A 13746-nucleotide genomic window follows, 5' to 3' on the forward strand; every position below is an offset into this window, starting at 1 on the left:
CTTCCTATTTGATGGATGTTTTGCGGGGCTTTTAAATTGCGCCTGAAAGGGAGTATGTTTCTTAGTATATCTCTTCTGGTGTTACATATAATACACACCCGTAGCTGGAGCTATGTTGTCAGGGGCAGATGGAGGAGCAGGGCGCCGGGGCTGGTACAGAGCCTCAGACCCCCAGCCCTCCATCAGGCTGTGTGATCAGACGGACCAGAGAAGGCTGTAAACAAAGTTGAACCCAAACCTGGGGAGGACATGTTGGCTACATTGACAGCAATAGATTCCTGTCTCTAGCCTACTGAGAGTGTCTACCAAACAAAAACAACAGCCCTCAGAAAGGGAAATAAAATGACCCATTACATCAAAAGGCAATTCCTGAAAAAGAAAATTAACAGTAAATTAACAAGTAAAAGAGACTAGAGCACATTAATGCCCATCCAAACAGCAATGAACTTGTCTTTGGCCTGTTGGTCACAGTACAGGGAGAGGAGCCCTCACCTAAAACCCCTTTGCTATGGGTAGAACACATCCACCTTTGGGGCAGGACCCCTCGCCTTGGTCCACAGCTGCAGACATCACCCCAGAGGCACCATAGAAAACCTCCTGCCTGGACAAGTGCAGTCAGTGCAGCCTTGCTTGTAACTTCTGGAAAAGGAAGCTAAACAGCCGCACACACATTTACACTGCAAGCTGTGCCCAGTATACAGCTAAGTGAGAAAAGGAGACAACACTTCAGAGTGTGTGCGGAGTAGGGCTCCATTTATACATGACAAGTGATGCACATACACATATTTATGTGTGTATGCTTTCTGAATCTGGAATAGTTCTCCAAGCTGCTAGCAGTGGCTGCCTCTGAGGAGGGAGGCTGGGATGACATAACAGTCACCTTTTTCCACTTTCTGTTTTATATGTATTTCTATAATTTTAAATTTTGTTTCATTTTGATATTTGATAACATATCTTTTCAAGCTGTCCTACATCCTCTCAGAAGGGAAGAGTATAAATAAATATATGTTACGAAGGAGAATATTAGCCTATAGTCTTGTCAAAATAACACTGGTGGAAGCCAGTCTCATTCATAGATGCCAAGAAAAAGAATGACTCTGCCCAGAAGGAGGAAACAAACGCGCACAAACAGGGACGTTTTAAATGCACACACGAAACATCTTTGCTTTATTTTTCTACAAGCTGCCTTCTGCTTGCCTTAGAGCATATAAGAAGTAAACCATGGACCTAGTTTCTAAGCAACCTTCATGTTTATGGCAGGATTTTTTTCCATCAGAACTAAAATGCAAAGCCTTTTAAAATGTTTAGTTGTTTGACTTATAATCTACTAGCTGAAAATACAATTGTCCACAAAAAATGTTGGTTGGGAAGTTAAGCATCACCAGCCTTCTAGAATGTATCCACAAGTATGACATCACCCCTTTCGGAGGACCGCTGCCCAAGGTTGCAAAACGGAAGCAGGAAAAAAGACTTCACAGCTTGTCAAAATGCATCACTTTGTTAAGTATGATTTTCATCAGACCTCTGGTCATTTCCTTTTTTATCTCCAGCACAACCTTTTAGAATCTTTCAAGAAACAATGTAAGAACGCAGAGACCACCTTTTAAGAAATTTGCCTCAAGGGGACACAACCACAGATATCACTGTTGGGGCGGAAAGCAGGACTAGCAGAGGATCAGAATTCTCTGTATTTAATACTCACTGTAGAATGTTACATAGATGATGAGAGTTTCGTGGGAAAGCTACGAAGACTCCGCTCTATTAGAGAAAGGGCATTTTTCAGAAGAAAAGTGTAGGGTTGTGAATGATGGAAATGCAAGGTTAATGCGCTTGGCGGGGCGCTGGAACCCGCGCCCGGGTATACTATCATTAACATGAGCACTTCACTCAGCTGCCCAGCCCTAGGGTCAGGTCACTGCTTCTTTACATAGAAATGAGAACACATCATAGTTGTTTTTTGTTTTTTTAAGTGAAAGCAAGCTATGGCCTTGGGGTTCTGGACAGACAGGGTGATCTGTGGTCTGACCCAGTCAGTTACTATCCGGGCCCTCGAATCATAAAATAGCCCGCCGAAAACGTTACATTTGGATTTGCTTTCATATTTTATATTTCCAGTGGGATACCCCATGTTAAAGAAGCTGGGTCCCTGTGGGGTTTCTTCCGTTCTTAAATTTCCCCTCCCCAAACAAGCCTCCCTGAATGTAACAGGAGATGGGAACAACATGGGTTGGCAAGGGGCAATTTTTATAAATGGCCTGTTGACATGTGGGTGCTGAAAAGACAGCAAGTTTTGAAGCCTCTTAGAGTACAGCAAATGAGGTGCTGATTGTGGGTATCAGATGACCCCTCCCCCCAAAAACCACCCCGCCACCTCAAGAGGGGTGGAATCCTGTCTCCAACCAGGAACGGCTCCTTGGCGTGAGCTGGACTGGAATGGGGTGCAGGCTTCGGTGACCCAGAGATCTCCAAGAGCGTTTCAAGAAGTGCACTAAGCGCCTTTACCTGGGACAGTCTCTGAAATGATGACTCAGGGCTCATTTTTCAAGGAGGCTCCACGGCCAGCCGGAGATGGAGTATTCTGCTGACTGGCTGTGCTGACCTCTCCCTACCTCCTCTGCGAGTGGGGCTGTCACTGTGTTTGCTGCATGGTAACGGGGCAGACTTTACGGGGCTACTACGAATAGCTGATGGTGACAAGGAGTCAAGCTACTCGTCAATATCAGTATTGTTAATTACATTAATAATCATTGATCAGTATTGTTAATCACACGAATGATAAACATTTAAGTTCCGTGATTAACCCCAGCGTCTGACTGCCTGTGACATAACCACACACATTGAGGGCCCACTGTTTTCCCCTTGAGTCCATCCCTCAGGGACTCCTTTATTGTTTCTCTATCATAGCATAAACATATAAAAGTTTGCTTTTATTTTCCATAATGCTGTAGTTTAAAAAAAACACCCACACATGCCTGTGAGTACACACAAAACACAAAATGAAGAGAAGACAAATGGCTTAAATTGCAAAATCAAATGAGAAAAAGATGAAAGATTCCTTGTCGCCCTGGCTGCAGGAGGACATGGGCAGAGGGGCTTGAACGGGAGAAAGTGAGGATGGGCACCGACAGACAGCTGAAGAGGCAGAGTGCCTGGAAACTGCCCACGGGCCTGCTGCTGACTGCTCCCCCAGGACAGTGCCCCCCACCCCAGGTACCAGCCTGCGAGGCTGACCCATCACCGTTTATTATTCACACTTCGAATGTTAACACACTCTTGCCACTGCAAAGCCCATCATCGCAGACATGGAGAAATAAATACGTGCAAAAACCAGGACAGGGTTCTAGGACTCCTCTCACCGTGCATTATCACAGCACGGATAAATTAGGACCAGTAGGAAATTCATCTGTGGTACCTCTCCCACAGAAGGAAATGACAGGCATTTATTGCACGTCCCTTTTTCTAATTGCTACAATTGAAGAATCATTTGCTTTAATTTAAAACATTTAAAGATCGGGGAGATCAGATGTCGTCACTGGGTTAGCAGTTGATGATGAAGAACCAGTTGCTCGCCCTGACCAGTTTGGCTCAGTGTCAGCCTTCGGACTGAAGGGTCGTGGGCTCGATTCCGGTCCTGTCAAGGGCACGTACCTCAGTTGCAGGTTCGATCCGTGGGGTGCTTGCAGGAGACAACCAATGGATGTGGCTCTCTCTCATTGATGTTTCTCTTCCCCCTCCCATTCTCTCAAAAAAAGTCAATGGAAAAAATATCCTTATGAGAAGTAACAAAAACCAACCAACCAAACAAACAAAAGAACCAGTGGCTAAGTGCCCTAGTTCCTACGTGTGTTGTATTGGGAGAGGGGGGTTTCACCGTGGGACGAACTCAACTTGTGCTTGTTCACTGACTCCTCCCCAAACCTGAGGGGTAGAAACCTTCACTGTTCCCCACCTTACAGGTGAGGAAACCAAGGCGCAGGTGGAGAAAGCCAGGCCCTGGCAGCCAGGGGCTGGCCTGGCACTCAGCTGGCCTGGTGGTCTCTCTCCTAGAATAGAGGCAGTTCCACAGGACACAAGGCCACTGTGTCAGGACTAAACAAGACCCCTGTGTTCTGAGCCTGAACCAAACAAAGAGCATTGTCCAAGTTCCCCCGGCTGACCAGACATCCTGCCTCCCGGCCGATCTGAGCGCGGGTTAGGCGGCTGCTTTTCCACGTGCACCTGCAGGCCGGCAGGAGTCTGCCCTCAGAGCCTAGCCACCCCGTTATGGAACCCCCCACTCCCTGCACTTCCCCAGGTCTCCTGCCGCCTCCTGCCTCCCCCCTCCCAGGTGTGGTGACAGCCGACTGGCTGCTTGGGCTGGAGGGTGCTGTTGCCCGCAATGTATTCCTTCGCCCCCACCCCCAGGTCCCTCGTGGCCCAGGCTGCGCCCGTGGGAAGTGATGGGGCCCACAGCAGCAGCTTGGATCTCTTTAAAAAACAGCATTTGCTTTCCATAATGAAATCTACATAGTGTAATCCCTTGTGTTTGTTTTTCCCCAGAGAGAAAAGCAACGTCATGACAGTCACTTGAGAACCCCTGGCCCCGTGTATTCCCGGGAGCGGGGCACAGGAAAAGGGAAATGGAGAAACTTTACATCGCCTCCACCTGTCACACCTCTCCCTCCGTGTCAGCCTCTGAGCTCCAGGGGTCGGGGTCAGGGGTCCTCCTCTTCTGACCCTGAGGACCCGCGGATGCTGCGGGGTCTCTCTCGGGGCCAAGGGGTCAGAATGACAGAGGAGTGGGAGGACTCGAAGCTGCAATCACAGAGCAAGCCCAGTTTTTTTAAATCAGATCAACAACACAGCAAAGTTTCCTATTGATGCCTTTCCTCATTGTTTGCATAATCTTTTTTATTTTTCTAATGCTCGCTTACTATGTCATTTAATTTGGGTGGCGTGGGGAGAGGCTGACGGAGGTGCTGGGAGAGGCCTAACACCCCCTGCCCCAGCCACCCCGGCGGGGCCCTGGACACTGCCTTGCTTTGCTTTGTTTCCAGGCTGGACGGGGACGGAGGGGCTGCCTGTCTTTTGTATCCTGGTCCCCAGCCCCCCTCCATGAATGAAGGCCATGCAGTGGGAAAGCACTAGGGCTTGGGGAAAAGAGGTGTGCGCATTTTATCTACACAGGAATGCATCTCCTGCCCCCAACCCCAGCACACCGGGGATGATCTGTGGGGCCCCGACAAACTCCCCTCACTCGCTCGCACCCTGCCTCATCAAACATTCACAAGCAGCTCTGCCTCGCAGCCGCAGCCCTGGGGGAACAGCGAGGAAAATATGCCTGCCTCGCCCCTAAGGAATTGCAATCTAATTATCTTCCAGAGATCCTCTGGGGATCTGCTTAATAAATCAATACCAATGATTTGTAATTAGAATATCAATTATTTGAATGCAAATGTGGCCTTCTGGGTGCTTGAGAAAGAGTCCTAAGGATCTAAGAGACTCTCCCTCCACCCCCCCCTCAAATTCTTAATTACATTATTTCCTTCATTCATCAAACATTTATTGAGCACCTTTTACGTGCCAGGCACAGAGATGGGACTAGGTATCCACCGTCAGGAGTAAGGAACCAAGGGAGCCTGAGGTGAGGGGAGCTCCTGCTTCTGGGGAGGAAGGGAAAGCATTGGTCTTCTTCCCCAGCCCCCCAAACTTCCCAATATCCACCTCATGCACTGAGACCCTCAACTGAGCAGGCAGCCCCTCCCAGTTACCCTGCCTGAGACTGAAGGGGCCCCTCTCTCGGCTAAGGTGAGGCCACAGACTGCACCCGTTTGTGGGGTAGCTCTGACCCTACCACCTCCCCAACCCCCATCTTGGCTGATTCTGAACTGCTGTGTCTTTTGGTTCTAAATTGTGTATGTAAGCTTGTCCTGAAACTTCAAGGACTGGTCACCCTGGGTCTCTCCCCCCTTCCTCCCTTCCTTCCCCCTTCTGTCCTTCCTTCCTTCCATCCATCCACCTACCCACCCATCTCCTTCCTCCCTCCCTCCCTCCCTCCCTCCCTCCCTCCCTCCCTCCCTTCCTTCCTTCCTTCCTTCCTTCCTTCCTTCCTTCCTTCCTTCCTTCCTTCCTTCCTTCCTTCCTTCCCCCTTCCTCTCTCCCTCCTTCCCTCCCTTCCTCCTTTCCTCCCTCCTTCCCTCCCTTCCTCCTTTCCTCCCTCCTTTCCTCCCTTTCCCTCCCCCCCTTCCTTCTCCCCTTCCTTCCCCCCTTCCTTCCTTCCTTCCATCCATCCATCCACCTACCCACCCTTCCCTTCCCTTCCCTTCCCTTCCCTTCCCTTCCCTTCCCTTCCCTTCCCTTCCCTTCCCTTCCCTTCCCTTCCCTTCCCTTCCCTTCCCTTCCCTTCCCTTCCCTTCCCTTCCCTTCCCTTCCCTTCCCTCTTCCCCCTCCCCCCTCCCCTCCCCTCCCCTCCCCTTCCCTTCCCTTCCTTTCCTTTCCTCCCTTCCTTCCCTCCCTCCCTTCCTTTCCCCTTCCTCCCTTCCTTCCTTTCCCCTTCCCTTCCCTTCCCTTCCCTTCCCTTCCCTTCCCTTCCCTTCCCTTCCCTTCCCTTCCCTTCCCTTCCCTTCCCTTCCCTTCCCTTCCCTTCCCTTCCCTTCCCTTCCCTTCCCTTCCCTTCCTTTTCTTTTCCTCCCTCCCTCCATCTGTCTCTCCCTCCCTCCCTCCTTCCTTCCCTAATCATTTCTCCTCTATTAGTTGTTGTGCTTCAAGCCCTTGCTAGGTGCTGGGGGTGGGATGTTAAATCAGGGATGATCACTCACAAATCTTGCTTCCTAGTGGAGAGACAACAGATAAATACATAAGTAATTCCATGTTGGCAAAGTCCTGGGAAGGAAACAGAGTGACGTGGAAGCTGGGGTTAAACGGCTGAGTCAGGGAAGCCTTCCAGAACAGTGTCCAGCCCAGCTCTCACCCATCCATGCCACCTTCCCACAGAACTCCCTTACAGAGGTCTGTTTTCACCTGCGTAGATGTACCTTGTGTGCCCCCCACCTGGAAGCAGGCTTCATACACCCGCAGCGCCAAGCACAGTGCCTGACATGCAGCCAAGGGAAGGGCACTGCAGGAGAGGAAACAGTGAGTGCAAAGGGCCTGTGGCAGAGGCGCTGAAATTCTGCAGGGTGTCCTCCGCGCCCTCACTGCGGCCCCCTCTCCTGAGAAACATGCCCTTCCCCTGGCCCGTGGTCTGTGTCATCCAAGCCCTTCGTCTCCATCTCCAGCTTCTCACCCCTCTTAGCTAAGTTTCTAAACCTCCCTGTGCTCCTTTCCTCCCGTGTAAACCGGAGACAATAGTGTTATCACCTTGCTGTGGTGAGGATGACTGAGGGATGCCCATGAGGCTGTCGGACAGTGCCTGGCATGTGCGACTTGGTCACTGGCGACTCAGCTGTTGTTACCGGTCCATGCTCCGGTCTGCTTCCCAAGAATCTCTGTGAAAAATATGTTTGCTAAGTCTGCGAAATGTAATGTGATGTCCTGGACTGGATCCTAGAACGGGAAAGGGACATTAGTGGAAAACTGGTGACAACCAAAACAGTCTGGAGTTTAGTGAATAATAATGTTCCAGCGTTGCCACCACGGTCACATAAAATGAAGTAAAATGGTGACCTCGGGGAACCTGTGTGAGGGGATAGACAACTCTGAACAACCTTAGCGGCTTCTCTGCAAATCTCAAATTATTGCAAAGTATTTATTTAAAAATAATACAAAAAAAATTAAATTTAAAAACAATCATCAAAATAAACAATATAGGTGGTCATGTTACTCTCCTGTATAAAAACATTGGAACAACCAAGGACATCCAAGGATAAAATCTAGACTCTCTAGCATAAGGAAGCCAGCCCTTTGTCCCCCCACCCTTACTGGCTACAGTTCTTTCGACCTTGGTCTCCTCATCTGTAAAGTGGGGATTAATGATCTGTCTTGACATTGTGAGGATTAAGTAAGTTCACAGGAACAAAGCACTTAGAGCAGTATCTGGCCCACAGGTCCATACTCAGTAGGATGGAAACAGGTTCAAGAGAGAGAAGGTTGGAGAAACTATGCTGCTGGCTTGAAGCCGGAGGAAGGGGCCGTGAGCCAAGGAATGTGCCCAACCTCCAGCAGCTGGAAAGGACAAGGAGCCCCCCGATGCAACACAGGTCGATTCTTGCCTCCTAAGACCCAATTTGAGACTTCTAAACCCCAGAACTATAAGTTAATGGATTTTATGGTCATTTGTTACAGCATCATAGGAAGCTGATACATATTCCAATATACTGCCTGATCCAGAGCAGAAGCTAAATAAATTTGAGAAACTATTCAAAGGCCCTGGCAGGCCATGCACCCCAGGGCCCTTGCATATGCTATTCCTCCACTTGGAGAACCTTTCCTTCTCTTCTCTGTCTGGCAAGATCACCTTACTATTTTTCCAAGACTTTTCTCTTATGCCTCTGAGCTTTTAAGTTTTCTTCCAGCCTCGAGAATAAAGTTCATGGTCTCCTCATAGCTTTCTTCTCATCTATTTTAGCTTTTATCACAGATTGTAATTATTTTGGTGATTTTTTTTTCAACTCCGCTCACTAGACAGTGAGGTTCTTTGTAGCTCAGGCTAAATGCATCCACTGCAGGATGCTCAGGCAGTGGATTCTGCTTGGATGAGTAAGTGAATGAGAGAAAGGGTGAGTGAGTGATTGAGGCCATGAAAGATGGGTAAGATTTGGACAGCCAAGGGTGATGGCATTTCCTAAGCCAGAAATGGAGCGAGAGGATGACACAAATTCCACAAAGCTGTCCATTTCCTCACCGTGGCTCAGCACTGCATATTCTGGTTACCAAAGGGATTGGGGGCCAGAGAGCAAGTCACTGTCTGCACTACGGAGAACGCCGATATAGGAGGTTGAAAAGCCAATCGAAATATTTCTAATAAAATTTTAATTAAGAATAGTTTGGGAATTACAGAAAAGTTGCAAAGAAAGTAAAGAGTTCATGCCCAGCACCCAGTTTCCCCTATTAACATCTCACATTAGTATATTTGTCACAACTAATGAGTCATACTATTCATGTATCAATATGCTATTTTTAACTAAAGTCCATCATTTATACAGATGTTCTTGGCATTCTCCTGATGCCCTTTTTCTGTTCTAAGATCCCATTCAGGACACCATGTGACACCTAGCCTTCAGCTCTCTGGACTGTTTCTCAGACTTTCCTTGTTTTTGATGGCCTTGACATTGGAGGAGCCCTCCTCAGATGTTTTGTAGGACGTCCTTCAGTTTGGGTTTTTCTGATGTTTTTCTTATAATTATGGTGGGATTGTGGGCTTTAGGGGGGAAAAGACCACAGAGGTGAAGTGCCCTTCTCATCACATTATAGCAAGGTCCATGCTCTCAACATGATGTATGATCATCTGGCTGAGGTACTGCTTGCCAGGTCTCACCTTAAGAAGTTGTTATTGCCCGGCCGGGCGTGGCTCAGCGGTTGAGCAGCGACCTGGGATCCAGGTGATCGGGGTTCGATTCCCGGTCAGGGCACATGCCGGAGTTGTGGGCTCGATCAGTGACTCTCTCATCATTGATGTTTCTATCTCTCTCTCCCTGTCCTTCCCTCTCTCTGAAATCAATAAAGATATATTAAAAAAAAAAAAAAAAAGTTGTTATTGTTCTACTTCCCATACTCTACTCTTTGGAAGAAAGTCACTAAGCATAGTCCTCACTTAAGGGGTAGGGAATTATATACTATTTCCTTGAGGTATAGCTAACAAATTTTTAGAATTCTTTCATCTTCTCTAGTCTATTTTTTTATTCAATCATTTATATCTCTATGGACTCATAGATATTTATTTTGTACTTTGGGTTATAATCCAAAACTATGTTATGTGTTGTCGTTGCTTGAATTGCTCCAACAAGCCCTCACGGAAATAGAATCCAAAGGATGTACTTCAGGCACGGGGAAAGTGATCCTAGCTGTAAGTCCTGAGATGCAAGAAGAAAAGATGAGCAGAGAAATTGGTAACTGGGTGTTTGAGTCTAAAATAACATTGACTGTCTAAAACAATTTAGTAATGACTCATGGGGTGAAAAAGGAAAAGATTAAACTTAAAATACACTATGATTAAAGCATATAATTGAGAGGATGGGTGATTAAAGTATCCTAAAGTCCTCATATTTTAAGAAAGCAAAGTGAAGATATTTTAAAAACTGGACTTTGTAAGTACCCATGTCAAAATTTCTAGGATAATCACTAAAACAACAGAAATAGAGTATATATGAGGAAGAAAAATGGAATGGAAAAATAAAATCAGCCCTAAAGAAAACAAGAAAGGAGTGGGAAAAGAAAAAACAGGCATGACAAATAGAAAGCACAAAATAAGATGGCAGAAATAAATTCAGATCTATCAGTAAATATAGTAAGTGTAAATGGACCAAATGATCTAGTTAAAAGACAAAGATTATCTTAAAACAACCACTTTTTTTGTTACGAAAAATTTCAAGTATACAGAAAAGTGGGGAGAATAGTACAGAGAAGAACATGTGCTGGCCATGTAGAGTCACATTGTTAACTATTTGCTGTGTTATTTTCATTTATTATATATAGGAGACTATTAACACATATTTTATGAAGTAAACCTTATTATATAATGAAATAAAATTTAGATGGCAATAATGAGGTAGTGTTCATTTTTGACGCCAAGCAAATCTAGGTCTCCAGGAGTTTTTAGTCACATAACTTATATGCGTGGTAATTTATTCAAAGGCTGTTTCTCCAACAGACTATTGAGAGGGTAGGAAACAAGTCAACTTTTCTGATCATTGCATTTCTAAACATTTGTTGCATCTATTAGTCAAAGATTCAGCACAGCGCCTGTTACCTAGTAAGCATGTAATGTAACATAGCTTTTATTTTAACTGTTACTGTTATCAGAAGCGTTCAGCAGAGTGGCACAAAACAGGCAAGCAATAATTGGCAACTATTTATACTTACCGCTTTTCAAACGTCACAGCGCCTAGCACACATCATTCACCCATAAACATGTTTATGAGAATAAATAGTTGTTTCATTATTATTCAAAATCTCTAACAGTGCGTGGTACTACATAAGCAGGTGGAAAGTAGAAGTTTATTGGTATTATTATCGAATAAAGCACTTAACACAGCTGCTGGTACCACGGGCCCTGAAAAAACCACCTTGGCCGGGAGGGGCCTCATTTCTGCGAGTCCGGACACGCCCCTCCTCCGGTCCCGCAGGACGCCCCGCCCCCGAGGCCAGTGCCGCGCCTGCGCACTGCCCCGGGAGCAGTTCCGGGAGCGCAGCTTCCCGCCGCCCGATCACGCGCAGGTCCGAGCCAGCAGGACAGCTGCGCGCGTGCGTGCGTGCGTGCGTCGCTGCGTGCGTCGCTGCGTGCGTGCCGTGCGCTCGCCGGGCACCGCGGCCTCGCCCTCGCCCTCCGCCCCTGCGCTTGCACCGCGTAGGCCGCCCCCCCACTCCGCGCGCACCCGGCAACGACCCCCGCCCGCGCCCCGGCCGCCCCTCCCTTCCCGAATTTAAAGGGGGCGCAGCATTAACGCCTCCCGCCTCAGGTGACCTCTCTGGGGTCTCCCCGCCAGAGGTGCCCCGCCGCTGAGGAACATGGCGAAGGTGGAGCAGGTCCTGAGCCTCGAGCCCCAGCACGAGCTCAAATTCCGAGGTAAGCCGGAGGCCGGCCATCTTCCGGTCGAGCCAGGCCCGGCGCCCCGTGCCCCCGCCCGCGCTCCGGAGGGACCGGCCGGCGCGGCGGTGACGTCGGCCCAAGCTCGAACCCCGGCCCCCGCCCGCACCCGACGGCGCGCCCGCCCACGCCCCCCGAGCTCGAGGGCCAGGCGTCCGGGCGCCTGGTGCAGGGGGCGTGCCGCTCCGCCGAGCCCCCAGCCGCTACGCACAGTTGCCATTTTAACTTGCCGTCTAGTTCGTGGGGTCCGGCTCTGGAGCGTGAGCCTTGCTCACAGCCTTTGCCCACAGGGTTCTTTGCTGCTCTCTGCAAGGTTGACCTCTCCAGGCCTTAGTCAGACGTCACCTGCCCGAGGGGCCTGCTCCGAGCAGCCACCCCACCCGGACACCTGCACTGTTGCCTGTCTCGTCGCCGTCCTGGGGTCAGCAGGGTGCCTCCCCCCACCTAAAAGGACCATTTCACGCCCTTGTGCGCTGTGTTTCTACGGTAGAAGGGAAGCTCCATGAGGGCAGATTTTGGTCTTTCTCCGCTGGGTGCCCAGTATTGGGAGCCTAAAGAATATCCCTCGAACAGGTGAACGGGAGGAACCTCCGCCGGAGTCCGAGGGACGCGGCCCGGCCCTGCGCGCTGTCCCCTCGCCGGTGGCCGTCCTGCGGCTGTGGGAAGCCGCCGGGTGGGCGCCCCCGGCTGCCTGGAGCAGGAGCCAGAGGCAGCGTCGTGTACTCAGGGCCCTTCCCAGTGTGACCCTTTATAGTCTTTGTTTCTTTTCTCCCTTAAGTTCTCCACTAAAATATAAGCGCCGTGGGACAGCAGGCGCCGTGGGACTTAGCTGTTCCTTCTGTTCACATGTGCTGAGTTGTGTAGTAGCCCGTGCTTGGCACTGGAGGGCCGACGAATGAACCAGACGGGCAAGCTCCCTGCTCTCATAGAGTTTACTTTCTAACAAGGGGAGACGGGCCGGCGAAGGAGACTATTTCAGATAGCGGTATGTGCTGCGAAGGAAATAAATGGTTTGACGCGACGAGCGTATACTTTAGATTGAAGGGCCAGGTCAGCGCTATATCGCCGGCACTTGGCCCACGGGAGGTGCCCAGTAGATATTTGTGGACTGAGTGCTGTCCAGGTACCCAGTTGGCAAATGGCACATTTGAACCCAGACTTCAGGGCTCACGTGCTTAACGCGTATGCTGTCTCGCCCCTGGGAAGCACTCTCCAACTCTGGCTGTCCTAGTGCCTCCCAGGTTAGCAGTTCAGAGTGACTCCAGATATATAAAGAACCAAAGGTTTTCCATTTAAAATGAAAATAAAAGAAACAAAAATCCACCACAAGACCTAACATGGACCATAATCCTATTACAGTGCTTTAGCTTATGTGATGTCCACGTGGCCTGGAGGAGCCAGGCTGCGACGGGAATCCAGGTGGCTACAATGCCGCTGGAGTTGTCTGAAGTTTTCTACCCCAGAAGCCTGGTGTGGCTACTCTTGGGAGTTGGCATGTTCCTTCACGTAGTCCACAGACATTTACTGAGTGCCCACTCCACGTGTCAGGCGCTAGCAGAGGATGCGTCCTGTCACGTGTATGCCCCCATTGTCCCTCAGCCCCCTACCCTAGAATTAAGTCTAGGGAAGGGGACACGCGACGGAACCTGCCGTGACAGTGCAGTGACGTAAGGTAGTCCAGAGTGCTCCAAGGTCAGCTCCTGAAAGAGGTGTTATTTGAGCTGACTTTAAAGGTCGAGTGGAAACAGCTAAAAGAAGAAATGGGTGGGGAGTGTGTCAGGTAGGGGAATTGCCTGAGCTGACAGGGCTCCTGTGGGATGCTGCTGGTAGTTCTGAACGACATGCAAGGAGCATAGGTTGGGGTCACGAGGCTGAGTAGGAGACGAGACTGGCTAGTAGACAGGGATCAGATCTTCTAAGGCCTTCAGTGTGTAGATGCAGCCAGTGTGCAAGGTCATATTGTGATGCTTCTCCTTAGCTGTTCCTTTGATTGATCCCCTGCAATCTCAACACCCTCCCCCACC

At 49.4% G+C, this 13746-nt stretch overlaps 1 protein-coding gene across 2 annotated transcripts in view; it reads left to right on the forward strand.

The window, feature by feature from the left end:
* Positions 1-11538: 11538 nt before the first annotated feature.
* The window catches only part of VAPB (VAMP associated protein B and C), a 50278-nt gene continuing 48070 nt past the window's right edge, over positions 11539-13746 (forward strand). The window contains exon 1 of one of the 2 annotated variants that reach the window (XM_087819192.1): positions 11539-11701. In XM_087819192.1, the coding sequence (XP_087675318.1) occupies positions 11644-11701 (58 nt within the window). In that variant the 5' untranslated portion in view covers positions 11539-11643. The remainder of the gene's footprint in view (positions 11702-13746) is intronic. The other variant, XM_087819193.1, reaches the window with a different exon arrangement.

Source organism: Miniopterus natalensis, chromosome 7 (genome assembly GCF_054644295.1).
Source record: "Miniopterus natalensis isolate mMinNat1 chromosome 7, mMinNat1.hap1, whole genome shotgun sequence".
Taxonomy (NCBI): Eukaryota; Metazoa; Chordata; class Mammalia; order Chiroptera; family Miniopteridae; genus Miniopterus; species Miniopterus natalensis.